Source organism: Erpetoichthys calabaricus, chromosome 10, assembly GCF_900747795.2.
Source record: "Erpetoichthys calabaricus chromosome 10, fErpCal1.3, whole genome shotgun sequence".
NCBI lineage: Eukaryota > Metazoa > Chordata > Cladistia > Polypteriformes > Polypteridae > Erpetoichthys > Erpetoichthys calabaricus.
In genome coordinates this window covers 120,413,922-120,441,898 of record NC_041403.2, presented here as the reverse complement: position 1 = coordinate 120,441,898, position 27,977 = coordinate 120,413,922, and the positions used below count along the sequence as shown (strand labels likewise).

The window sequence follows — 27,977 nt, the reverse complement described above, 5'->3', positions numbered from 1 at the left end:
TTACAAGAATAAAGTCAACATGTCGACTTTAATCTCGACATAAATGGCAAGAATAAAGTAGAAATGTATTCTCGTCATAAGCGTTGCAATTAAAGTGGAAATGTCAAGAATAAAGTCAACATGACATCACACTATTACACAGTAAAGTACAACTTGGCTTGCAGTATTATCCAGTAGTATAGAAACAGTATTCACACATTTGAACATAATGGTTCACATCCTACATTTTAAAACCAAAGTATCTCCAAACAACAGACACGGCTCCTTTTTTCGGCAAAAGTTCTGTGTCATCATGTTCAACTTTATCATCTGCTACAGCTTCAGTTTCGGAATGTTCTCTGTCCATTTTCACCATTCAATACCTCCACTATTGCATGTACTCAATTGCATGCGTGTTTAGCAGTGCAGCAGTGAAAAAGGTCCCCCCCTTAAACAGTTTCCCGCTGCCGCCACATTCAGAATGTTGTTTAAGCTATTTAAACCGGTGTTCAGTATAAGAAAAATCCATATCATAACAAAAATAAACGGTTTTTGGTATGAACCGGTATACTGCCCAGCACTACTACTTGCTGCTAGGAATGTTTTTCTAAATATAAACAACTAAGCACAAAAAGTACAACTCTGTGTCCTAAATCATCCAGTTACACCTAAAAAAGACAAAATGATAATGTCATGCAACTACTGTAAAATAAATGAAACTGCTACCACACTTCCCAAATATTCTGTGTTCAGTCATTTATACTGTTGCTTACTTCATTTTAGATTATGTAATACAACAGATTTGGTAATTAAAAGAATAGCAGCTTTCATGTTAAATTGATTGAATGAAGTTCAAATTGTTATTCACTGGCTTTCTTTATATACACTGCCTGGCCAAAAAAAAAAGTCGCCACCTGGATTTAACTAAGCAAATAGGTACGAGCCACCTATTGGATAATTACTGCATGGGCGATTATCTTTCAGCTGGCAACAAGTTATTTAAACCCAACTGGTGCAATGAGTTGCTTCTCATTTCTTAAACAACCATGTCGAAAGACACATCTTGTGGTCGTGGAAAAGATGTTAGTCTGTTTGAGAAGGGTCAAATCATTGGCATGCATCAAGCAGAGAAAACATCTAAGGAGATTGCAGAAACTACTAAAATTGGGTTAAGAACTGTCCAATGCATTATTAAAAATTGGAAGGATAGTGGGGACCCATCGTCTTCGAGGAACAAATGTGGCCGGAAAAAAATCCTGAGTGATCGCCGATCACGATCAAACGTTTGGTGAAATCAAATCAAAGAAAAACAACAGTAGAACTCAGGTCTATGTTTAATAGTGAAAGTAAAAGCATTTCCACACGCACAATGCGAAGGGAACTCAAGGGATTGGGACTGAACAGCTGTGTAGCCGTAAGAAAACCACTAATCAATGAGGCAAACTGGAAAAAAAGGCTTCAATTTGCTAGGGAGCATAAAGATTGGACTCTGGAGCAATGGAAGAAGGTCATGTGGTCAGATTTACCCTGTTCCAGAGTGATGGGAGTATCAGGGTAAGAAGAGAGGCGTTCAGACTCTACCATTATCAAAGCAAGATCTTGGTGAAAAATTAATGCAACACTGGATGGAACTAAATCTTGTGACATTGCAGAAGCTTATCGAAACAATGCCACAGCGAATGGGTGCCGTAATCAAAGCTAAATGCGGTCCAACGAAATATTAGTGTGTGACTTTTTTTTTTTTGGTGGCGACTTTTTTTTGGCCAGGCAGTGTATCATTATAATTACTGCATGCTAAAATATTGGCTGATGGGATGCCTATCATTTATGTAATAAATCTACAAAAATTGTTTTATGAACTGAAAACAAACTGCGCATTTTTAAAGGTTCGTTGTCACGACTTCATCAAATGAGCTAAAACTTTTTCAAACACTTCTTTAAGAAGCAACAGATATTTCAAGTAAAAGTCACTAGAAATAAAATTAGGGTGAATCGCATTTCTCCCAATTAGAAAAAAAATAAGTGTACAGGGGAGAAAAAAAAGAAATGTGCTACAGAAAAATAACAACAGGTTAATGTAATACTCATTTTTCTCAACCTATTGTTTAAAACATAAAAATAAAACCATTCACTGCTTACTGCATTTGTCGAAAACAAAAAAAAAAAATAACTACATCACTTTTAGCAAACATTATACATGGTGTAGGGGAAGTAGTGGTTATTATCAGGGATGCTATAGTACTGATTCTGCTTTCAGGTGCATACTACCAACACTAATGTGACAGCTGCATAGGTAGAATGTAGTTTGTCTTTTGTATAATTGTTTTCTATATAGCAAAAAAAAAAAAAAAAAAAAAAAAAAAAAGGCACATTTTCAATTCAATTCAACAATTCAATTCAAAAACCGCCAATAAATAAATAGGCAGTGCCACACATACTCATGTTTAATATAATAAATTATTTTTGGGACATATTTTGCATAATTTTTTACATAATTAGAACAAAAACTGCAGAAGCAACACTGAGCTTTTTAAACTTCTGCTAAAAGCAATTAAAGGCAATGTTAAACACTTCACAGTAGACTAGATTACAGGCAAGTTGTTGGTTTGATTTTTATGGAGACTTTATTAAATATGACCATGACAATTTATTAAGGTGTTTATTAAATATGCCTGTGGAGAGAAGGGTAATGCTATCCAAAATGCCACAGTACATATTGAATGCAACATGAAGGTTTGATTTTACGGAGTAGTTTTTGGGCTGCTGCCACATATGTACTGTATGTGTAAAAGTTGGCATTTTAAAACAGTGAAAAAGAAGGAAAAAACGGCCATGTTTTGTCAGTAATCACGACTGCGCAAGTGAGAAACAACCTACACTTTAATCTATTTAAGAAGCAAATATAATGGCAGAACAAAACCATTCAGTCCTTTATGTGATCTATACCACCTTAATAACTGTTTTTCCCAAACTAATAACCATTCACAACCATTTCTTACATCCTTGACTGTAATTACTTTACTGTTAAAGATTGTTTAGTAGTTAAGTGGTATTAGTATGTATGTGGAGGGGATGGACATCTCAAGAAGAGATTTTGTATATTTGTAAAATAGTGCACTGTTTTAAACTAAATATTGCACCATCATAGACCACTATCTGACCATAAACCACATAAACATACAATAAAGTCACAAATCATTTTAACTCCATAAGGCCTCTGGATAGAATATACACATTCAAAGATTTAAAAAACGTGTTTAATTGCTATAACTAAAAAACAGGAACATACTTCTAATTAGGAAAGGTGTTGTATAACATCATCAGTCACCACGTAAGAAGTTAGACTGAAGACCCATTATTATTGCACAACATAATCTTAGTAGATCTTGATGGAGAGTGGTGCTGCAGTGCTGCCACACCTTACAGCTAACATCTAGGGTTTGATTCCTACACCTCAGATAATGTCCATGTGAGTTTCCCCATCCACATTCCCAAAACCATACACATTAGGTTTCCTAGTGATTCCAAATTCATCCATGTGTAAGTGCAACTGTGTTGGGAGGGCATTTTGATGAAATTGTACCCTGTACAAGTCTATTTCCAGCCTTGTGCCGAGTGTTGACAGAATAAACTCAAAGAACCCCCAACCATATGTCTAAACTGGATTAAGCAACTTTGAGATTGTCAATCTTGATAGAGCTTCCAGCAAGCATATACAGTATTATGGTGGAATACCATAACTCTATGAAACCTCTCAATTTTTAGAATTCAAAAGTGTCACTTGAAGTACTTATTTCTCCCTCTTCACTCTCAACTTTGTTAGGAATGCACAGTGAAAGAACCAATCTTAGACAGATAAAGCTTTAAGCTAAACTCATACAAGTGTTTGCTTAAATAGAACAGAATATAATTTTCTTTCACAGTTATAGATTATGGTATAGCCTCTTACTGCCGTAAGTTAATATGAGAAAGAACTTTCTTGCTATATCACTAATACAGTGTGTGTTTGGAATTAGTCTCATTGCTAGCATGGACTGATAGACCTATTTGCAGTTTGTGAATGGGATAGGCATACATCTGATGGTTTAAGTTTGCTTACATAGTTGAACTATTTCTAAAGAAACAAAACAAGATATAAATCTATAATAGAACTTTACTTTGCAATATCTATTTCTTCTCTATTTTGTGTAAACTGTTTTACTTTGAACTTTTACTAAAGCTTTTAAACATGAAGATATTTGGTCTGTGGAATCATTTCAACATGTAACACTATTGCTAGAATGCCATGAAGCAAACGAAAGCTGTAGAACTTTGGTAATTTTGGGAAAACGCAGCTACACACAGTATATGTTAAAATTATATTCAGTACTGCGGCAGTCAGTAAAAAGCTTACCATAATAATATCAAAAAAGACCTCAGCAAGGTGCAATAAAATTGCATTTTTCTGAGCTCCTCCTTCTATCCACCACTTTTTAGCATTTTCAAACCAGATCAACATGTAAAAAAAAAAAAAAATACAAAAAATAAAATAGCTATCACCATTGCGGTTAGAGTATCACATTTCAAATTAATATGTTTAAACATATAACAATATTAATATATTAGGTCCATATTTGAAGCAACTTGCACTTGATACAGAACACTGACTGCTCCAAGTTTTACAATAATTTTCAGCATCAGGGTCATACAGTCTGGTCCATAAGTATTTGCACAGTGACACAATTTTCATAATTTTGGATTTATACGAACCACAAAGAATTTCAAATTAAGTAATGATTTTGTGATTGAAATATAGACTTACAGTATTAATTTAAGGGGTTTACCAAAAATATTGTATGAGCCATTAAGGAATGACAGCTATTTTTCTGCATAGTCCGACCATTTCCATAGGCTCAAAAGTATATGGACATTTGACGGACAATCTGTTCCATAGCCAGGTGGAAGCAGTTCCTTCATTATTTCATTAACTATTGAGCCAGTAAAAGGTCTAGCATTGACTCCAAGTGTGGAATTTGCATTTGGAAGCTGTCACTGTGAACTCTCAATGGGAAGTCCAAAGAGCTGTCCATGCAAGTATAAATAGGCCATCATTAGGTTGAGAAAACAAAACAAACCCTTTAGACAGATAGCAGAAACACGAGGAATGGTCAAATCAACCATTTGGTATATACTTAAAAAGAAAGAACATACTGGTAAACTCAACAAACACCAGAAGGTCTGGAAAGCCACAGGAGATAATAACTACGCTGTTTGACTGCAGAATTATGGTCTTGGTGAAGAAGAACCTCTTCATAACATTTAGCCAAATGAAGAACACCTATAATTGCCAAGGTCTACACCCAAGAGAAGACTTCATGAAAGTAAACACAGAAGGTTTAGCACAAGGTGCAAACCACTGGTGAACCTTAAGCATAGGAAGGACAGATTAGACTTTGCCAAAAACATTTTTAAAACCCTGTCCAGTTCTGGAACAATTTTCTTTGAACAAAGGAAACCAAGATCAATATATACCATAAAGGTGGAAAGAGCAGAGTATAGAAAGAATGGCTCATGGTCCGATGAATACCACATAATCTGAGAAATATAGTAGAGGCAGTTTTATGGTATCAGGGGTGTAGAAATCAAATTTTTTTCTACTTTTCCACGGACAAGTAAACTTAGAAGATCCACTTGTCCACCAGTTAAATTCACTTGCCCATAAACAAATAACAAAAGTGAAAAATAGTTTATTTGTTCTGATCTCTTTTATTGATACCAAAACTGCCTTCCATTTTAAAACTGAAAAAAGTTCTTTCAGGGAGTAGTGTTTTGGCACCTTGCTCTAGAACATTATGTAAAAGATTCCCTTATCATTTGAACTCACTAATAAACAATGCCTTCATTATAGCAACACTAGTTCTGTTTCACATATTACAGTTACATAACAGAACACTGTCCTGATTCATTTTCTGCTATGTTCTTCAGCTTTTGTCTTGCAACGTCTTCTCCCCCAAGAATCTTTACCATCTCAGACAGCATGGGCCGAATGCTGTTCATTTCTGCTTGAGCTGAACTGCATGGTTCCTGGACTGATGGTCCTGCAGAAGTGGATGCTGATGACTTTTCAGGTTTTTTATGAGTGATGTGCCTGTTGCCAGATGACAGTCAGAATTCCACAGCTGGTAGTGGGTCAAACTCTTCTAAAGGTTTGCCAGCAACAACAATGCACATCTGGTTTTGAAGGTTTTCCTGAGTCAGGCGGGTTCTTAGAGAACTCTTTACTAAATTCATATTGGAGAATAATCTCTCACAAGAAGCTGTGGAAGGAGAAACTGTTAAGAAACAGTGAGATCAGCACACTAACATTCTTTAGAGACTCTTCCTTCCTCTGCAGAACTGAGGTATAGACAGCAAGTGGATGGTACTGCTGTTGCATTGATATCTGCACTTTAAGTGCTTGCCATTCAGGTGGTGCATGTTTAACTTCCTCATCAGTCAACAAATCACTATACTGCTGACACAAGTTCTTGATTTCATAGTTTCCATAAGTGCTCAGTTCAGACAGTGTGTGCCCAGATTCTGAAATCAAACACCCTCATATCTGACACAGGAGGCTTATCAAGGTATATACTTACCAGAGAATCGGGTAAGTATATACTGAACCATGCTTTCCAGGAGATCATGAACATCTCTGTCTTCACAAAAATCTCTGAAACCACCAGACAGCTTTAAGTATCCATCAAATGTAGTAGACTCCTTCTCAAACAGGTTATAAAACTTTTCTCCTAGCTCCTTTGTCATGGCATGCAATCTGGTGTACAAGGTGCCAATGACCTCCTTAACTTCAAATATCAGCAATTCTTTGCTCTGGAAAAGAGTTGAGGTGGCTGAAATAGCAGAAAGTACATCCATCATCAGATATAGATACTTAATTAATTTTACTTGCTTGAGGTCATGTAGGATGGCTTTAGCCTGTCCCAGTTCATCTGCCTTGTTTGATGTGGAAAGCATCTATTCCATGTGGGTAACAGTTACATGTAAATCCTGGCTAACAGCTTTTAGTGCTCTGGACTTTGATGATACTCATATGATGGCTTTTATTTCTGAATGCATAAGCAAGGTTTCATTCAAAACTGATGCATGATTTTGCAGCTCACTTGGTCTCTTTGGTGAAAAAGAATAAAACTTGCAGATGCACTTAATGGTGTCTTCAAACTTTTTCAGATAGGTGTACTTGATGCTGTAAAAGACGTAGGCTAACTCCAGTTTATGCGCCACACAGTGTGTAACAAGAACTTTTCTTAACTCCTCAATATATCACAACCTATGCGAACTCGCAAATTTCAGGAAAGATTAACTGCCTAACAAGCAGTTATGTGGTGAAAACATTTGCATTGTAAGTAAAATGACCGCATTTTTATGTAGAAACAATGAATTTTATCAATAATATATAAAAGTTATCGATTATAATGAAAAATCATCAGATTACATCGTAATGTCGGCATGAAAAAAAAATGACCGCATCTCCAAGTGTGTAAATAGTAGTATATAATAGTGTATATATAATATAATAGTATATAATAGTAGTATATATATAATAGTGTAAGTAGTAGTATACTTATGTAAGACTGTAAGAGTGATTCCCCTTTGAAAAATCAGCCGTCATTTTGTAAACAATATTGAAGACATGAACATGCCTAAGTAGACTGCTTCCACACGAGGTACGTACGCAGGTGTTTAAAATTTGAAATGGTAAAAATGTGCCCTGCACAGCACATATACAGTGATCCCTTGCATATATCGCGCATCGTCTTTCGCGGCTTCACTCCATCGCGGATTTTAAATGTAAGCATATGTGAATATATATCGCGGATTTTTCACTGCTTCGCGGATGTCTGTTTCTACAGTACGTGTGCTTCCTCAGTTGATTTGCCCATTTGAATTCAAACAAGGGACGCATTTGAATTCAAACAAGGGACGCTATTGGCGGATGGCTGAGAAGCTACCCAATCAGAGCATGCAGTTAAGTTCCTGTGTGCTGCTGATTGGCTCAGCAACAGAGTGCTGCATTAACCAGGAAGTCTCATCTCACTCATTCAACATTAATGCACGTTACTGCTAATGCTTCAGGATTGCAGAAAAGGTAAAAGTTTTGGATATGTTGAAGGAAGGAAACAGCTACACCGCTGTAGGACACAATTACAGCATCAATGAGTCCAAGATTCTTTTTATTTAAAAAGGAGGAAAAGCATATAAGATCTACAGCCGCAGTGTCCTTTAATCAGGGCGCAAAACGAGTTGCAAGGGGACGTGATAAGGCAGTAGTCTGGATGAAATCTGCTTTAGGGATTTGGATTGAAGAGTGCTGGAAGAAGAACAACGGCAGTGCTAAACAGTCGCCTGAAGAGGCTCCTTTAGAAGAGCTGTAACGCTATCCTTTGTTGTGCAGTAAAATTAAACTCATCATTATCGGACAAGTCGTCGTGTCATTGTTGGTGAGTAACCAGAATTAATTATTTACGTACAGTACTTATTACATGTACATAGTTTAGTGTCACTGTACACACATTTTACTGTATACAATTTTTCTTGCATTGTACGTATTTATTGCTGGTGGCCTGTCTGTTGTAATGGCTGTAACGTATGATATCGGAGACGCTCGATATCTTTAAAATAATATTTAGGTTTTGCTGTATGTAAACTGTGTTTACATACATAATTTCAACGAATCTTACCTAATATCTAAGAGAATACAAAGGGTTTATGCTGTATAACTGTGCGTGAAATGTTTATAATAGTGTGGGAGAGTTTGTAAGGGCTTAAAATATATAAAAATAACCATATAAACATATGGTTTCTACTTCGCGGATTTTCTTATTTCGCGGGTGGCTCTGGAACGCAACCCCCGCGATGGAGGAGGGATTACTGTAATTCTTTTTTCTCCAGAAAATTGCACTTGTCCGCGGACAACTGAAACCAGAAAACCATGCTTGTCCGACAGTCAATTTACCCTTGTCGGACGAGTCGGGCGTTGGATTTCCACACCCCTGGGTATGAACATGCAAGGCTGCAAATGGAAGTGGGTCGCTAGTGTTTTGATCATAGGAATTCATCCTTGTACTTCTGCAAGAAGTCATAAGTGTATAGGATTATATTATCTTCTCAGATTCAGCCAAATGCTGCAAAACTGATATCTGTACAGTGAAGCGTCATCCTAACAATAAGCCAAAATATACTGCGAAAGCAAACCAAGTGCTTTTCAAAGCAAAGAAGTGGAATATTCTTCAATGACCAAGTCAATCAATTGACCTCAACCCAATTGGATATGCATTTCACTTGCTGAAGACAAATTTGATGGCAGAAATTCCAATAAACAAGAAGCAACTGAAGACAGCTACAGTAAAGCTTTGGCAAAGCAACAGTAGTACGGAAAATCCAGCACTTGGAGATGGCCATGGGTTCCAGACTTCAGGCAGTCATTGACTGTAAAACATTTTCAAACAAATACTGAAAATGATCCTTATATTTATAATCATGTTAGTTTGCCCAGACACTTTTGAGCCCCTGAAAATAGGGAGAGCATATATAAAAAATGCCTGTCTTTTCTAAACAGCTTATACAATATTTTTGTTAAACCCTTTGAATTAAAGCTGAATGTCTATACTTCAAATCATTATGGCGGAGTACAGAACCAAAATTATGAAAATTGTGTCACTGTCCAAATACTTATGAACATGACTGTGTACCATGATCAAGCTTAGCTATTATTAGTATGTGTGAAGGAATACCATTTGTTTAATTTCTTACGGATTTAACTTTTTAGTTACGTTTACATTGTATTGTTTGTTACACTTTGATGACACAATTTGAGAACTCAGCATTTCGCCACTAGTGAATATAACCTGGAAAATAGGTTATCAATACCTGATAAGCTCTTTCTGTGAACCAGAATATACTAGGATTTCTGCTCCAAATAAAAAATACTTAAATACAGACTATATCTTAGAAAAGTAATCTAAAATATTGAATGATAACCTGCATTTTCCATTTCTAATTCTCAATTTTATCATAATCTCCCTTCTGATTTTGGTAACAAATACCCATGAATAATCTAGAACTGTCCAGCAACTTTAACTTAAAAAGAGAAAGCTTTGTGTTACCTTTGTCACTTAAAAATACATAAAAAATACATATATACATAATTTGCACCTCCAAAAAAAAAAAAGCAAAACCAGCATTCCATTATATGAAAACCTTCTTCATCTTGTGTTACAATAATCACATATGCAAATTCTTAGGCGACAATCCCCAAACATATGTTTACTCACAGACAGAGTGACATTATGTAACAAAGTTATTAATCAGTATCACAGTCTTAACAGGGCAGCACTTGAGGCAGTAGACTCTTTGGTTGAATCTAAATTTAATTAATGTTTTTCTTCACAAGTTCCTAATTAATATGTCAATGTGTCAGAATAAGTTATAAAATAGATTAGTTTAAAAAAAAAAAAAAAAAATTCCATTCACTGATCATAGGTACCTAGAGACAGGACAGTGACCAGGTCAGAATTTGTTTGCTAAGTATGAGGAGGAAGACAGTTCTGCTATGCTTTATGCTAAGTGAAATGCTGCTTCAGTTTACTCAAGAGCAGGAGACACAGTACTCCCTCTAAGCACCTTAAAACTGTTAAGGAGATGTAATGTGTGAGTCCTAAGAGATTTAAAAAAAAAAAAACAAATGTATATACAATGAAGAAAGACAGTTCAACAAGAGTTATATTAATTAATTGAGAATGCACTACTGAATTTGAATGTATGATCAAATATCATAGGAAACATGCATATTTCTGTCTAATAACCGATGTAATGTCTTGCATATATAGTTAGAGTCAAAACGATTTTTTTGTCATTTCATTATATACAGCTCCTCTGCTATACATGATCTGAAAACTATGGTCATTTCAATTCAACTGCATAGACAGAAAACAGAAAGTCAAAAATGTGAGAAAAATCAAAAAGAAACTGCCAAGTTAACCAGACTAAGATTAATCCAAATATTTCTGCAATAAAATGTGTGTATAAATTCCTAAACTTGCTCAATTCGGTACATGGTCATGAGTCCCCAGACTATCACAGCCATAATACATAATTGCCAGTTAAGCTAACCTGTGTATTATCAGGAATGTGGGATGAAACTGAGAACATCCAAACTCCACACAGAACACAGGCAAGCACAGGTCCTAAATTAAGTGCACTATATCCATCAGGAAGCAGCACTATCCAATACAACACCTACAGTAAAATATTGAATTTTACAGTAAGTATTAAAAACAAAAAAACTCATGAGCAAGAAGTGTGTTACACAGGAATTACTGCATTATGGCTAAAAGAAAACAGTAAGATACAGTGCATCCGGAAAGTATTCACAGCGCATCACTTTCTCCACATTTTGTTATGTTACAGCCTTATTCCAAAATGGATTAAATTCATTTTTTTCCTCAGAATTCTACACACAACACCCCGTAATGACAACGTGAAAAAAGTTTACTTGAGATTTTTGAAAATTTATTAAAAATAAAAAAATTGAGAAAGCACATGTACGCAAGTATACACAGCCTTTGCCGTGAAGCTCGAAATTGAGTTCAGGTGCAACCTGTTTCCCCTGATTATCCTTGAGATGTTTCTGCAGCTTAATTGGAGTCCACCTGTGGTAAATTCAGTTGACTGGACATGATTTGGAAAGGCACACACCTGTCTATATAAGGTCCCACAGTTGACAGTTCATGTCAGAGCACAAACAAAACATGAAGTCAAAGGAATTGTCTGTAGACCTCCGAGACAGGATTGTCTCAAGGCACATATCTGGGGAAGGTTACAGAAAAATTTCTGCTGCTTTGAAGGTCCCAATGAGCACAGTGGCCTCCATCATCCGTAAGTGGAAGAAGTTCAAAAACACCAGGACTCTTCCTAGAGCTGGCCAGCCATCTAAACTAAGCGATCGGGGGAGAAGGGCCTTAGTCAGGGAGGTGACCAAGAACCCGATGGTCACTCTGTCAGAGCTCCAGAGGTCCTCTGTGGAGAGAGGAGAACCTTCCAGAAGGACAACCATCTCTGCAGCAATCCACCAATCAGGCCTGTATGGTAGAGTGGCCAGACGGAAGCCACTCCTTAGTAAATGGCACATGGCAGCCCGCCTGGAGTTTGCCAAAAGGCATCTGAAGGACTCTCAGACCATGAGAAAGAAAATTCTCTGTTCTGATGAGACAAAGATTGAACTCTTTGGTGTGAATGCCAGGCATCACGTTTGGAGGAAACCTGGCACCATCCCTACAGTGAAGCATGGTGGTGGCAGCATCATGCTGTGGGGATGTTTTTCAGCGGCAGGACCTGGGAGACTAGTCAGGATAAAGGGAAAGATGACTGCAGCAATGTACAGAGACATCTTGGATGAAAACCTGCTCCAGAGCACTCTTGACCTCAGTTCATCTTTCAGCAGGACAACGACCCTAAGCACACAGCCAAGATATCAAAGGAGTGGCTTCAGGACGACTCTGTGAATGTCCTTGAGTGGCCCAGCCAGAGCCTAGACTTGAATCCAATTGAACATCTCTGGAGAGATCTTAAAATGGCTGTGCACCGACGCTTCACATCCAACCTGATGGAGCTTGAGAGGTGCTGCAAAGAGGAATGGGCGAAACTGGCCAATGATAGGTGTGCCAAGCTTGTGGCATCATATTCAAAATGACTTGAGGCTGTAATTGCTGGCAAAGGTGCATCGACAAAATATTGAACAAAGGCTGTGAATACTTATGTACATGTGATTTCTCAGTTTTTTTTATTTTTAACAAATTTGCAAAAACCTCAAGTAAACTTTTTTCACGTTGTCATTATGGGGTGTTGTGTGTAGAATTCTGAGGAAAAAAATGAATTTAATCCATTTTGGAATAAGGCTGTAACATAACAAAAGGTGGAGAAAGTGATGCGCTGTGAATACTTTCTGGATGCACTGTATATCAAGGTTGAAGGCAATAGTGGTGCCTTCACAAGATTATGTTTGGAGTTTGCTTCTACTATGATCAGGGATGGGATATATATACTGTAAATAAATTATAGCAAGAAGTCCAGAAAAGAAAATGAATCACGTACGCTTTTATTCCTGAGCTTTTGACACCTACCATTTGTCATCATCAGAGCAAAAGATTAGACATACAGTAATCAAAGGGAATATACAGTATAGCAAATGACAAAAGGGGAGGTGGATGGATTAGTAAAGTGGGGTCAGAGGGTGTAAATCTTAAAGTCTTTACTTTTTGTATGTCCTTTTTTTTAAGCCTGCAAATGCTTGGTTTATGTCCAAACTAGACAAAGAGCCCGTTTCGACAATGCAAGATGAAACGGGCACGAGTTTGGGTCAGCAGTGTATGAAGAACAAATGATAAGTAACGAAGAAGTTGTTTTGTAATGATTGTAGTCCGCTTTACTCATTACTGTTCAGGCTTGTACTGTTAGTTAATGAATTTTCTAGGCCTATAGTATAATATTGAATGATGAATGTTCCAGTACAATATGGAATAGTAATAAGTATAAAGCACCACAAACCTGATATAGGTGTATTGAATGAATGCATAATTAGGCCTCAAGCTGTAGTCGAAATCGCCTTTCAGGCCTCTAGAGCTTTAATCGAAGTCGCCTTTCTCTTTGAATTTTTGCGGCCGTAAATCCGCCGCCTGCCGCGATGTTGGGGTTGGATGTCGGTCTCGTAAGGTTTTTTGGGCAGCTGCGCAGAAAGCGACTGCGCATTCAGCTTCGGACGTGCGTAGAAGGCGACTGTGCATTCGGCTTCGGACGGACGTGAGTGAGTGAGTGAGTGAGTGAGTGAGTGAGTGAGTGAGTGAGGAGGCAGGCGAATTATGTATTAAGATGTCTGTTAATGGCATTTTTATTTGATAGCCATGATTCAGCCAGCTCTCTAGCACTCTTAGTATTTGCCCTGAATCTTATTTGCACTGTGTCCCAGTTAAACATGTGTCTGGTTAAATTAGTATGTTCATATATCAGAGACCATGGGTCTTCTGACAGCATTGCGATGTTCTTGTATACGTGCTGCAAGTGTTTTAGACATTTGTCCCACGTATACAACTGAGCATGCACTGCATGGTATACTGTACACTGTGTTTCACATCTCTGCTGCAGATTTCTTGTTTTTGGCATTAACAATAACTGCCCGGAGAGTGTTTGCCGGTTTATGGGCTGCTTTACTGCCTGATCTAGATAGGATGCACGCCGTTGTTTCAAATACGTCACAGAGATAAGGAAGACAGTACCAAGTAGAATGGGAGATTGGGTTGGTGCCAATTGTTTGCTGAAGTCTGGGGTGTCTCCAATGTAAGCACTGTTTGTCTTGGGGCAGCCATTTGATGTGAAAAGATGGAACAGAACTTTTTCTTTCTTTTTGGTTTGTTTTGTTTTGTATAAGCTGGTGCATATCCTTTTAAACAATGTTTTAACACAGCTCTGTTTATGTGATAGTGAGTGACTGCAACCAAAGTGTAATATTTAGTTTGTATAACATTCTTTACGATAAACACTGTAACCAATGTGGCACCGTTACCTCTTTCAATGGAGATGTCCAGGAAGTTAATGCAGCTGTTAATTTCTCTTTCCACAGTGAACTGAATTGCAGGGAATTCTGAGTTGATATGGTTGTGGAATTAAATCATTCAGCTGGTCGCTCTTAATAAGACGAATGCATCATCTTATCCAAAGTTAAGGTTTGAAAAGAGTTACAGCCATGCTTTTGAATCTCTGCATAACCAGTTTGGCAAGGAGTTCTGACAACAGATATCCCATTGGCATGACTTCTTCCTGTCTGTAATACTTCCCATTAAAATGGAAGCGAGTTTTATGGCAAAATGATGTTAAAAGCATAATGTACTCCGCGGCCAGCTTCGGTTGTGGCTAGATGAATAAGAATCATGGTATACAGCAACACAATATCAAATGAGACCATGATTTCATTATCATTAATGGATATATTCTTCAAGCGCTATTAACTGAATAAACCAAAATCACATGCTAAATGTCCGAGCATTTGAAAAAGTGTATAATATAGTGTATATATTGTATACCATATACTGTTTATAGCATATATTGTAAATGCCCAAGAGGAAGGACACCCATAATCTATCACCTGGAGGATAATCTATCACCAAGACTGGATGACTTAATGGAAGGACCACTAGAATGGAGACACACCCCAGCTGGAATGCCTTATAATCTTCATCCTGGCTGGGATCACTCTATAATAGATGGACTGGCACAACATGGATTCCAAGAACATATAACCCCAAAAAGAAGGTGGCAGTGTTTCTCGAGGCTGATCCCAATCAGGACACCCACAGGGTTGCATGGGAATTGGAGTGCAGAAGTGCAACCCTGTCAGGGTGCTTGTGTACTGCCAGAGGGTGCTGTCATGGAGGGCAATACTGGTTTCCATGTGACCCATAAATGCTCCTGACCAACCTTACAGTGACACCAGAAGCAGTCCCAGATTTTGCTTGAACACATCAGGGAGTCAGAGGACGATACTTTTAGAGAAAGGAAGGAGAAAGAATTGACAAAAATATTGTAATTACTGATTTTTTGATGGGTGATTATTATAAGGGTGACTGGGATAAATTACTACCTTTTATTTAAAGCCAGACTCGTGTTGGGTATTACTGTGTCTGAGGTTTGGGGCTCAGTGGCACCACAGTTTAAGGGCTCAGATGATGGTAATTCTCCAGGGGCTGGTATCCTACAATAGCGCCTTCTCTTTCTCTCCCTCTGCAGACCAGAACATTGACAGATTTTCTACAGCTAACATAACTTCCTATGCCCATCCACCTAGACCTGCCTCCACCCAGTTTAAACGGTCTTAACCAGAACCACCACCATCTTTGGTGGTTATATCCAGACTCCCTTCTGAAACATTACGCTTTAACCGATATTTTATACCTCTTTTTAAGGCATCAATTTTACAGGGATTGCTTGCAGGTGCCCCAAAATTTCTCACGGTCTGTTTGTTATTACAGTACATGTATGCACAGCAACAAAATTCAATAACTATGCACTTTTCTTACATTTACTGCAAAACAGTTAAGAAATTGCAGTATCATCACTTTGCAATTTACTTCCTACATAACATGTCTGAATTGCTGCTTTTGCAATGACAAGATTACTGTGCCACCTGATTAAAGGAATAGGGAATATTGTGAGTTTAAACCCAATGTTTGTTGGGAGTACTGAATGGACAGCTAGAATGTCTCGAAAATCTATTTAAAGTTACCTTCAAATATATTAAATTCTCTCATATATGCATTTTACTTGTTTAAATGTTACCACACAGCTGATGATAATGCAGTGGCATTTTTTAAAACAATATATATTTTTAGTTAATTCTTTATTTAAATGAGCACCACATTTTAAATATCATGCTTGCATTATGGATCGTCACCAAAAAAAAAAGAGAGAGAGAGAGAGAGACATCACTTCTACAGCTGGAAAGGGCATTTGTTAGAGCTTTCAATGTACTTTGTTTTGTTTGCCATGCTGCATTTAGGAGAAAGACCTAACTTTTGTTTCCATGGTACTGTGTGTGCAAAGCTTTGAGCTCAGTAGTTTAAATCAATTCTGTCTTTCTCAGAGTAAAAAATGGTGGTATGTAGTATTTTTCCTCTCGGTTAACTGCTGAACAACTCTGTATAGACAATTCTATTACTGCAACACTAATAATACAAAAACACCTCTGGAAGTCAGATGTGGATCCTACAGACAAATACATTGACTACTTATCAATTCTGCACTATGCAGTTGTGAGGAATACCCTTGAACTTTCCAGGGCAAAAAAGAGTTAGTTTTTAGTGTGCTGCCTTAAAAAAGTAGTTTCTTTTGCAGAACAGCAAGAATTTCTACAGTTACAGTCTACATGCACCAAATTAGGCCACTGACTGAGTACTTTTTTCACAAAATGAGATTACAAAAACACATATACCAATGATTACCAATGACAGTCCTTAAAGTATGGGAAACACTTATTTTTGGTATTCTGTTTCACCTTTGACTTTTATATCTGCTCAGTAAATACACTAGTGAATCTGTAGCCAGGTTTCCATCCAAGGAGTTTTTGCGAAAAAATATTCAGCGCTTCAAATTTTTTTACCGATATAGCTGATGGAAATGCTAATTATCGATAAAATGTTGTACATGTCGACATAATATTTTTCCGTTTAACTTTAGCGCATAAATTCCACAACGATACTTCAGATGTCGCAAAAATACATTGGAAACACTTTTTGTCGGAAAAAAGGGCTTTAACGCAAATAAATGTGTCACATATCACGTGCAATCAAAACGAGAATGGCGGAGCGGTTCGCATGGTCTGATGAAGAGAGTTTTTTTTTTGATTAAACGTCGTTATTTTGTATTAATTCAAATTTCAGTTTTAATTAAAAACCTTAAGGGAAGCAGGTTACAGTACTAATTCAGTTGCTATCGCACTGAGAAGGGATGTTGCAAGGTAGGCTCACCTGTACAGATCCGATGCTGCAAACACAGCTGCATCATGGGCACTTCCAGGAGTGCCAACGCAAATGTCTCGTATCATGCACCTGTCATCAACAAGGGCCTGGAGAACAATAGATGGCCACCCTTTGCGATTAATGTAATCGCGGTAGCCTTCCGTCGGGGGAAGAATAGGCACATGCGTGCCATCCAGCGCACCGTAAATCTGTGGCACAAGATGCACCAAGGAATTGCGGTATGCAATTTCATTGGCCTCCGCTACAGTCAGAAGTCTGATATAACGCCGCATTAATTTCTTTAATAGCGGTGCACACAGCATATACACATCGATGGACGGTAGTTTTACTAACCCCGAAAGTTTCTCCAACTACTCTATACTCGGCGCAGGTTGCCAGCTTGTAAAGGGCGATGGCAATCCGCTTTTGGGTTGGAACCGGTGGTCAGTGGCAACCTGTGATGGGCGCAACATCAGGACTGATGAATCCACACAACATCTCAAACGTCGGCCGTGTCATTCTAAAATGTTGCAGCCAGAGATTTTCTGTGAAGTGTCTCTCCACCACCTCCTCCCAGAAGGTCTTATTCCGTCGTCTCTCCCCTACCCATGGGTTTCGTCGCACTGGGGTACTTTCTTCGAGCTCTAGGGCTATCAGACAAGCAACTGCTTCATTCTGCTGTCGTCTTCGGATATTATGTACAATTCCAATTATTTGTGAAACTGAAATAACAGTAAGCTGGCAAATTTCAAAAAACTGTCTGAATAATCTCTCCATTTCTTTGTTTCTTTGTTTAGTGGAGGGGGTGTAACGTGGAAAACAAAAGGTAGGTAATTTGCGACATACACAAAATTATGTATGGAAACGGCTCAAGGGCAGATTTTTTTCGCGATACAACAAAACTTATGCGACAGTTCGTTTTGGGGGGGGGTGACGTCATCACGCACACCATTTTATCGATAAAAAGCCAGTTGGATGGAAACAGGCTGGAGACAGCAAATTTCGCACATTTTTTTTACGTATATTCTGTTTGTCGATAACAAAACATCGCAAAAAACTGGATGGAAACTTAGCTATTGTTCCTTTAAAATTATGCTATTAAATTTCATTAGGATGAAAAGTTAAATAGCACATACTAATTTTAAATGTCTGTAGGATTACATCTAAAGTTAAATACAAAAATGAAAAATAGGTCTATCAATAGATTTTCATTAAAAGATGTTAGTATCACACATGGCATTTTTAATTGTCAACGGCATGTGACAAAGCACGAACACTACTGTACAAGTTCAGATTAGGACCATTCAGAATTACTATTAAGTTGGTGAAAATACTGTAAGCTTATGGCCAGTTAACTAACGAAATTTCGTAAACAATAACTTTGTAAATGATGTCCGGAATTCTGAAAATGTAAGGATAAAATGCTGACAATGTAAGTATACACATTAAAAGCATAAGGAAACTTATCTTTTCAACAAAACCTTGCTTAAGCATTACTGCAATGCCATCGCATCCCTGAATGTACAGGCTTCTCCCACACTTAAGCACACAGGTCAACATAAGTAATACATTCTTGGTATTGCATTGCTCAAATTCCTGTAACAGAAAAGTTTAAAAAAAATACATAATGAAATAAGCCAAACAGTTTCTGGAAAATGTTACTAATACAAGCCATTCATTAATGTCTGTAAAATACAAGTGTGTTTGAAAGATTACTTTCATAAAACAAAATCAGTCAAGACTTAAATCAGACTCTTAACAAAACAAGATTGAAATAAAATAACTGCAATCTAAACAATACTGCAAATCAGACAAGACTTGGGAAACAAATATAGAAACTGTCATACCCTGCATATCACTGTATTCACTTTGTTAATAAAGTCTTTGGTGCATTTGTGCTTTGTGTTCTCATTGCACTGATCTCCCAAAAACTGTTCTAAACTCAGAAACTCATTCCTTTTGAAAACGTCTTCAATTACTTTTTCCAGCTGATAAAGACAGATAAAAACACCTTTTATTTAATGTTATTTCTCTTTCACATTGTAAGTTATAAGAAAGTAAACACAATATATCCTGTAATCAACCAAATTAAGTGCAACTTGTTTCTCAAGGACACATTAACTTTTATAAAATTATTAAGCTTTTACTTAAGTTTTGGAAACCACTTTCAGCCATTAAATAAGGGATTTTTTTTTTGTTGTTAAGCTACAATATTATTCATTCATCCACTCCTTTAACTCAGATATCCAATTCAGACTCAACAGGAGGAAGGAATTATTCTGGAAGCAGTGGGCCAAGAATAGAAAGCAACCCTGGATGGGGCCACAGTTTAACACATTGAACACTCACTCATACTGGGCTACTTAAGTGTCATAGATCAACCTAACCTGCATGTTTTGTGGGGCGGGTAGTTAAAATCAAAGTATAGTACTGTATCTGGAGAAAAAACACAGACATTGGAAGGAATTACAAACTAAAGACAGGCAGGACTCAAACAGTGCTAACCACTGTTCTACCTGTTTGTTATCAGACCGTTAATTCTCTTGTACTCTTTACAAATGATGTAGTATGTTGAACATGAGGAAGATATCCTTTAACAACAAAATTATGATTGTCCCTTGCAGATGATTATGTAGGTATGTAAAGTAGTTGTTATATTAGCTAAACTTAGAACTTATACTAAACTCAATTTATTGTAATGAATATCACAATACCCTTCAAATTAAAAAAGTCACATAACAATACCTGCATTTTCTGTCCTGCTGATATCATGAACACTTACATCACATGCAACATATGAAGCTATAAAATAAAATACAAACAGTCAACAGCTGTGTATCATTTTCACCTGTATGTCAGTTCATTAATTTAGATCTTTGACTTAAAATTTAAAAATAAAGAAAAAGAGGTTTTAAAAATGTCTTAACTGCACTCAGACATGCTATTCTTGTGATTTGTTTTCATCAAGAAGGTAAAATACATAGAATGACGAAAAGGCACGGCATTGTGTTCTTTTTATTACAATAACTAGTTTGTTCGTGACAAAGCCATGAGACGATTTAACACTCATTGCCTGGACACTTTCATTCATTCACTCACCCATCCAATAATTAAAAACGGGTCTTTTTACTTTCGCCATTTGTACGTCCCTCACGTCACCAATTAAGGTAAATCTGAATAAAAAAAAAGCACTGTACTTAAAAAAACTAATTGACGACAGGCCAACCGAAAATTTGAGAAAGACGACACTCTTTCAAATCCTATTTACATTTTTCTAACCACTCCTACACACTGTAATTAGTTTCATCCATCAATCACTTTCTGAATTTGCTTGTTAACATTTTAAAGCTTAGCTAAAAAAATTTAAAAGCTTGCTTTTGTAGGTTGTACTGCTTAAAAAATAAATAATAAACGCAACCGGTCTAAAAATTCTGGACTTAACTGGCTACGCCTCCCATCTACTTAAGTATTCATTTACCAGTCCAAAAATTGCGACAATCATTAACACTCGAAATCTCTCGAACGTCTACACACATGAACTGCTTTCAAAAACTGAACAGATGAGAAGTTCAAGCTTCAGTTCGCCTATTAGTTAAGCCGTAATCACAAAACACATATGAGATCAAATGATAAAGTATTCAGATATATTAAAGTATCGTCGATACAGGCTCACCTCCTGCGTTATATCGCAATATTTCCCATGGTTTTCCGTTTCTTTAGTAACTGAACTCGAGAGACGTGCCGGTGTTTGTGCACACGAAGCATAAACCTGCGCGCTTTGACCGCTAGGCACGACACGCGGGAACCGGCTACGCGCCTGCGCCCTCGTAACAGTATCTGACTGGAAGCTGGCACCGGTTTATTGACCGAACATCTTGCACGTTCATCGTATCATGAGAACTGTATTTTTTCTAGTATAACTGTATTACGGCTGACGATCCGTAAGATTGTTACTACTACTGCTGCTCATCTACTCCGCCTAAAGCAGTGTTTTCTCAGCCTGTGGGTGCTGGACGCCTTGATGCGTCGTCAATTAAGTAAAACAAAAACAACCATTTCTTTAGTTTTTATGGAACGACTTATTACACTGCACCCTGTCAAATGTACATTTGTGCTAAAACGACATAAATCCAGTTACGAGCAGATAATAATCAGTTCTACACAGCACGCATCGTTAGGAAAGCTAACATAGACAAGTTCCTCAATTGCCCCGTGGCATTACCTGCTATGATCTCGTCCAATTTCATAGCAACCTGACAAGATCCCACAAACCTTAACCAAACATGAATGTCAAAAAGAATATACAGGCCAGATTTTCTAAGGTACAGATACAAGTTTACCATATCGCGTTGTTGTTTTGTGTTATCTGGGGCGAGAGAGCCTTCCAAACTATATAGACATTTTGAAACAAAGCACGCCACTTAGAGAAGTAAATCGTTATACGTTTTTTTTTATAAAAATGTAAATGTCAAGGATTTACAAATTCCAGCACGTTTGTACAACAAGAAAGCAGGCACCCCCGGAACGACGTGTCATTGCACATAATTCCCAACTGCAGCGCCGCAATGTCACCCCAAGTCTACACCAGTAGTTTCACGGCGGAAGTTGAGGTTAAAGAATAGTGCGGTTATCAGGTAGTACAAATGGTTAAAATTAGGGGTACATTAAGATTAGGAGTCTGCGCACTTTCGGCGTTGCCTGGTATTGCGATCTAAATCCCGCCTCATTGCAAGCCATGTTCCCACCATTTTGAGACTTTTCCCCTATTCTGAAAAACTTGAAAATAATATTTTAAGTATAGTTTATTAATTTAGACGCTTAATAAACGCCGTTTTAAAAAATGGGAATTATCTATTGAAAAAAAGATTTGCCACATTTTCATTTACATGTACATTATGTTGTAAATGCTAGCTAATTAGTAAACTATCTCTGGCTACAACTGTAAAAAAATTCAAATTATTCTAATGAACAATCCTTTCCGACTTTTGATATGCATTCAGGTACACCATCTCCATGCTATATATTGTACTACATAAAGGATATTTAGCAAATGACTGGCCACCTTTTGTTATCCAAAACAGATTAGATATTTGACTTGATTTCATAACAGGTAAGGCAGTGTTCTGATATTAACAACTCATTTTAAAATGGAATAAGTCAAAATACTTTTTATCCCTAAATATAATATGCAATCAGAATTTTATTTGTAATCCAAACAATTTCAGAAATGTTAATGTAGTCATTTAAATAATGAAGACTGACTATAAAATCTGGTTCTGTACTCCACTTATTGCTGAATTTCTGTATTTTGCTGTTGCTTTGGTAATTGTCATCATAAAATGTAATTGTTTTACTGAAATATATTCAAAAGATTTGATTCTAATGTTGTGAAGCTTAGCCAACAACTTCAAAGAACTCTGCAAACTAATATAAATCCTACATTTGCATTCACACCTAGCTGGAACTCTGACTCTGATTAATAAAGTTCTACAAATTTACAGGATTAAAACAGGTTGGGGAAGAACAAACATGGCCTTCTCAGATGACTCATTAATCCAAGGCCACTAAGTCCCCTAGTCAGTTATACATGAGCTTTGAGATAAGTGGTGGAGCAATGACTGTTCTTAATGTTGGTTACTGCTGGGTGATGGTTTCATCTAGCATTTTGGGGTAGGTAAAATGTAGACGGTATGGAAGTCTATTTCCTTAGGAACGTAATTCACATAAAATAAACCCCCCATACTATATTTTTGTCCCCCAATATTTCCTTCAAGAAACTCATCCCCCTTATTTCACCCCACAGCCCCAATTTCCCTAATATGACAAATGGACATTGAATTTGATTCAGAGTTAAGCACCCATGTGTCAAGTTATTTTTGAATGAGTACCATGCATTTTCAATTTATTATGTAGAATGTATACATGCTGAATATGCATTTACTGTTAAGTTGTTAATGTGTGCCATTCAAGGGAAAATACTGGCTAGTTTACACTAAAATTGCTGCTAATGAATTGTCATCATTGAACAGCAAACAATAAAACTGGGTCCCAAAGCCAAAAAGGTTGAGAATCACTAACCTAAAAGATTATATGTGAAATATGAGGATTATTCACAACTCTCTGAGGGAATATGTCTTGCAGTAGAATGGTGTCATGTCACATTTTTTTATAACATTTTATTCAAACAATTCAAATCAAACAACTTTCCATACAAGCAAGTCCAGCTTTGCAAAACTAGATTCAAATCAAGTCAACTTCCACCCATGATAAAGAGAGCTAGGCCAACATAGTGAAACTTTAATAATAGAAAAGATAAGTAACTAAATAGAATAAAAAGGGGAAGGGAATCCTCTTCCTCAATTTAACTGCTTATTCTAAAATATTATTAATTAGATCCTGCCAGGTTTTAAAATTTTTGCACAGATCCTCTGAGTGAGTATTTATTTTTTTCCAATTTCAAGTAGTATATAACATTGGTTACCCAATCACTGAAAAGAGGTGATTTAGGATTCTTCCAGTTGAGCAATATAAGTCTACATGCCAATAGTGTAGTAAAGGCAATTACAGTTTGTTTGTCCTTCTCCACTTTAAGCCCATCTGGAAGAACACCAAACACAGCTGTTAATGGATTAGGAGGGACTGTGACACCAAGGCTGTCTGAAAGGCATTTAAAAATTTTGATCCAGAATGATGTTAATTTGGTGCAGGCCCAAAACATGTGGCCCAGTGAGGCTGGAACTTGATTGCAACGTTCCCAAGTTGGATCTTGCCCTGGAAACATTTTGGACAATTTTAAACAAGAAATATGTGCTCGATAGATGATTTTAAGTTGATAAATTGTATGCTTTGCACATATGGAGTTAGAGTGAATTCTGTGCATTGCTGCCTTCCAATACTTCTCCAAAATGTTGAGTGAGAGATCCTTTTCCCAATGTACTCTGGGATCTTTGAAAGGGAGGGAATTTAAAATGCTTTTATATGTTAGAGAAATGCTGCCTGAGTCCTCAAGACTGATCAATTTTTTTTCCACAGTAAAAATAGGTGGTAGATGAGGAAAGTTGGGCAGGTTTTGTTTAACAAAGTTTCTAATTTGGAGGTAGTGAAAGAAATGTGTTGCTGGAAGGTTAAATTTGGAGTGTAATTGTTCATAGGATGCAAAGACGTTGTCTATGTACAGATCTCTAAATGATTTAATCCAGAATGTTTTCCAGACACTGCATACATTGGAGGGGGAAGAAAAAGGTGGTTATCGTGCAAAGGTGCCACAGATAAAAGCTTCTCTGTCTTAAAGTACTTCCTGCATTGGTTCCATATTCTGAACCAACTGGGTTATTAGTATATTGGCAATAGCTTGTATTTACTGGGGTACGAAGCAAGGAATATAAAGAAGTGCTGCAACATTTTATTTCTATTGCGGACCAGGCCTGTGTATGTTAATCTGTTTGTGTCAATGTCCAGGATTTTATAGCTTGTATATTCGCCGCCCAGTTATAAAACTGAAAGTTAGGTAGTGCCATGCCACCTTCTCCCTTAGGTCTTTATAGGTCTTTATAGGGTCGCCCTTTGGATATGTGGATGTTTTGAATTCCAAATAAATAAGGTTATGGTTGAGCCTAATTTCTCAAAAAATGATCTGTTGCTGTATATTGGAATGTTTTCAAATAAAAAGAGAAGCTTAGGAAGGATTTTCATCTTCTTTTTCTTTCAGCTGCTGCCATTAGGGGTTGCCACAACAGATCATCTTCTTCCATATCTTTCTGTCCCCTGTATCTTGTTCTGTTACACCCATCACCTGCATGTCTTCTCCCACCACATCCATAAACCTTTTCTTAGGCCTTCTTCTTTTCCTCTTCCCTGGCAGCTCTATGTTTAGCATCCTTCTCCCAATATACCCATCATCTCTACTCTGCACATGTCCAAACCAATGCAATCTCGCCTCTCTGACTTTGTCTCCCAACCGTCCAACTTGAGCTGACCTTCTAATGTACTCATCTTAACAATGTTAATTCTTCCAGCTAAAGTGAGCTGAAAGGTAGACCATCTATGCAAGTCTTGCTTAATTTTTTCCATACAGATGGCAAAATTTTGTTAATAAAGAGCTCTATGTTTATTTTTGATGTTTACCCCTAGATATTTAAACTGATCTGTGATGATAAAAGGGAAGGTGTCCAATCTAATATTGTATGCTGGAGAGTTCACTGGAAAGGGCACACTTTTATTCAAATTGATTCTGATTCTTATTTTATAAACATGCATATTTTAACATCACTGTTGAGTACAGTATTCTCGTTAGTATTTAACTTGATTGATGTGTTTTTTTTTTCACTTCATTTACATTGTCTGTTAAGTTCCCCATAGCACTTGTTGTGATACGAGTTTATCATGGGCAGTAATGAATGAAATTATATTTTAACGTTTGGCGTTCTTTCTGTTTTTCATTTTTTGACAAAGGTCTTGCTATGGGTGGGTTAGTTAATTTTACACCCACCCCTTTACATTAGAGAGGAAAAAAAAAAAAAAAAACTTTTAGGACATCTTCTCAAACGTAGACATTACTTTCAGGCTTTTTGTGGTGTTTTTGGTCACAAATGCTAGTGCAGAGTGATTGTTCTCCAAGCTCAGGCTGGTGAAGAATGGGCTCAGACCCCCATGACAGATTGAATCATATGACTCCGATGTCCACTGAGAGTGACCTGCTTTGGAAATGATGATCTGGTTGAAGACTTTGATGTCATTTTCTAAGCTGCTTAACTCAGACCAGGATCTCAGGGATATGATGGAGTTTATTCCAGGCAGTACTTTGCTGCACCAAAACCCAGAAAAGTCCAGTTGTGTTCCTATACAGTGTTTGACATTTCAGCATTTGTAAGCAATTGCAGTTGGGTCTATAGTGGACTCTTCAAACCTTGGTTTGTGACGGTCGCTTGTCATCTGTGCAGCAATGGCTAATAAGGTCTCCGCTTTGATGGAGCATACATTGTCTCATTTCGCAGAGTAAGCACATATTTTTGCAGTTAATTTTAAAGCTAAGCCTCGGTAGTTGTCATTGAATTAAATTGGTGTGCTTCTAAGACCTTGGTGTGTGAAACACTCAGTGTTTTGTGTAGCCCAGGCAGCCTTAAACCTTAAACCTCCTTAATGTGGCTTTAAGGACTTTTAGGGTGTCTGGGGGGATGGCTGTTCTGTGTGTGTTAAAATTACGGCTGATGTTTCTTATATTCATAATTATGGAAGTGTTGATTTGGTTGTCATTTAAATTTTTTATTAATGAGAAATATTTGAGTTATTTTTTCTTCAGTAAGTACTTAATGATTTGTCTGTTTTTTGTGTTTAAGGGGACCTTGTTGCTATGAGGCACCCCAACTCTTAAAGTATTTTAAAGGTTTATTGTATTTGATTCCTTTGGGTTTGTTTTGCGAGTATTCTTAAGAAGAAAGACTCTGCAGTTTCTTATGTTTATCACTTGATCTTGTTTGGAGAGGCAGAAGGGTTTATGCTGGCTATAAATCTCTCTGCAGATTAACCAACTTTTTCATGCCGTCATATCCCCATCAGGCTGGGCAGTTCATGTGGATGTCTGCCAAATGATGTAGTTCTGTCTGTCCTCTGATGTTGACTGTGGTGTGGAGGTTCATTGGGCTGGACTTTGTGTCTGCAGGAACTTGTGCTTTTTATAGTCTTGATGCCTGCTGTTTTTTGGGGGAAGAAGTCTCTTAAATTATGAATCTGTTTTGTGTAAATTAGTGATATCTGAGACACCCCTTTCCTCCCTCAGTTCTGTGATTGCTCTGTGGGGTGCTATTGGCTTTCTTTCTTTTTGGTACCTGTTGTAGGTCCATTTGTGACCAATGTAAAGCTCTGAATGAGTACGTGAGGACTGGTATGCTGTGTGTGGTGCTGGCTGTAATTGTGCAGTATGCATGTTGGTGTGCTTTTAGTATTTGTTTTTGTGTAAGATTACACTTAACTAGCTTAGGTAGGGAGTCTTTCTGGATGACACCTTGTCTTATCTGTATGGAGTCTGTGTGTGTGTGTTGTGTGCTTGGTACATCCAGGGAGTGGTGGTCTCCTGTGTCCCATTAGTATTTGTACAAGATAGACCATGTAATCAAGTTTATTTGCAATCTTGTTTGTCCAAGGTTTCTAAAATTCTACAGCTTCAGCTTATATCACAGAATGATCCAGGCAGTAAGTGTGATGTGAGTGCAAGTCCAAGTATCTTCATTTTTAAACATTTTAGTAACATTCAAAGTCAAAACTGTTCACACAAAAGTAAAGAGAATGATTCATATTAAAAAAAAGATCCTGTTTGTAATGTTGTGGTATCATTACATGTCTTTAAGCTCCTATCCTACACTTGCAGGACATGCAGTAGGTCCGGGTGTCTGTCCGTATGGTCACAAATCTGTCTGGTTTTGGTGGAGTTGTAAGATGCTAATCTCACAGTCCTTGCTTCTAGCA

At 37.3% G+C, this 27,977-nt stretch overlaps 1 protein-coding gene across 1 annotated transcript in view; it reads right to left on the bottom strand.

The window, feature by feature from the left end:
* Window positions 1-21,250, bottom strand: part of sycp2 (synaptonemal complex protein 2) — a 176,403-nt gene extending 155,153 nt beyond the window's left edge. Inside the window, exons 1-6 of the mRNA XM_051932457.1 lie at window positions 21,190-21,250; window positions 20,262-20,318; window positions 19,364-19,504; window positions 18,980-19,112; window positions 6,594-6,845; window positions 6,323-6,537 (exon numbers count right to left, since the gene is read on the bottom strand). Of these exons, the coding sequence (XP_051788417.1) occupies window positions 6,323-6,537; window positions 6,594-6,845; window positions 18,980-19,112; window positions 19,364-19,504; window positions 20,262-20,288 (768 nt within the window). The 5' untranslated portion in view covers window positions 20,289-20,318; window positions 21,190-21,250. The remainder of the gene's footprint in view (window positions 1-6,322; window positions 6,538-6,593; window positions 6,846-18,979; window positions 19,113-19,363; window positions 19,505-20,261; window positions 20,319-21,189) is intronic.
* Window positions 21,251-27,977: the final 6,727 nt, after the last annotated feature.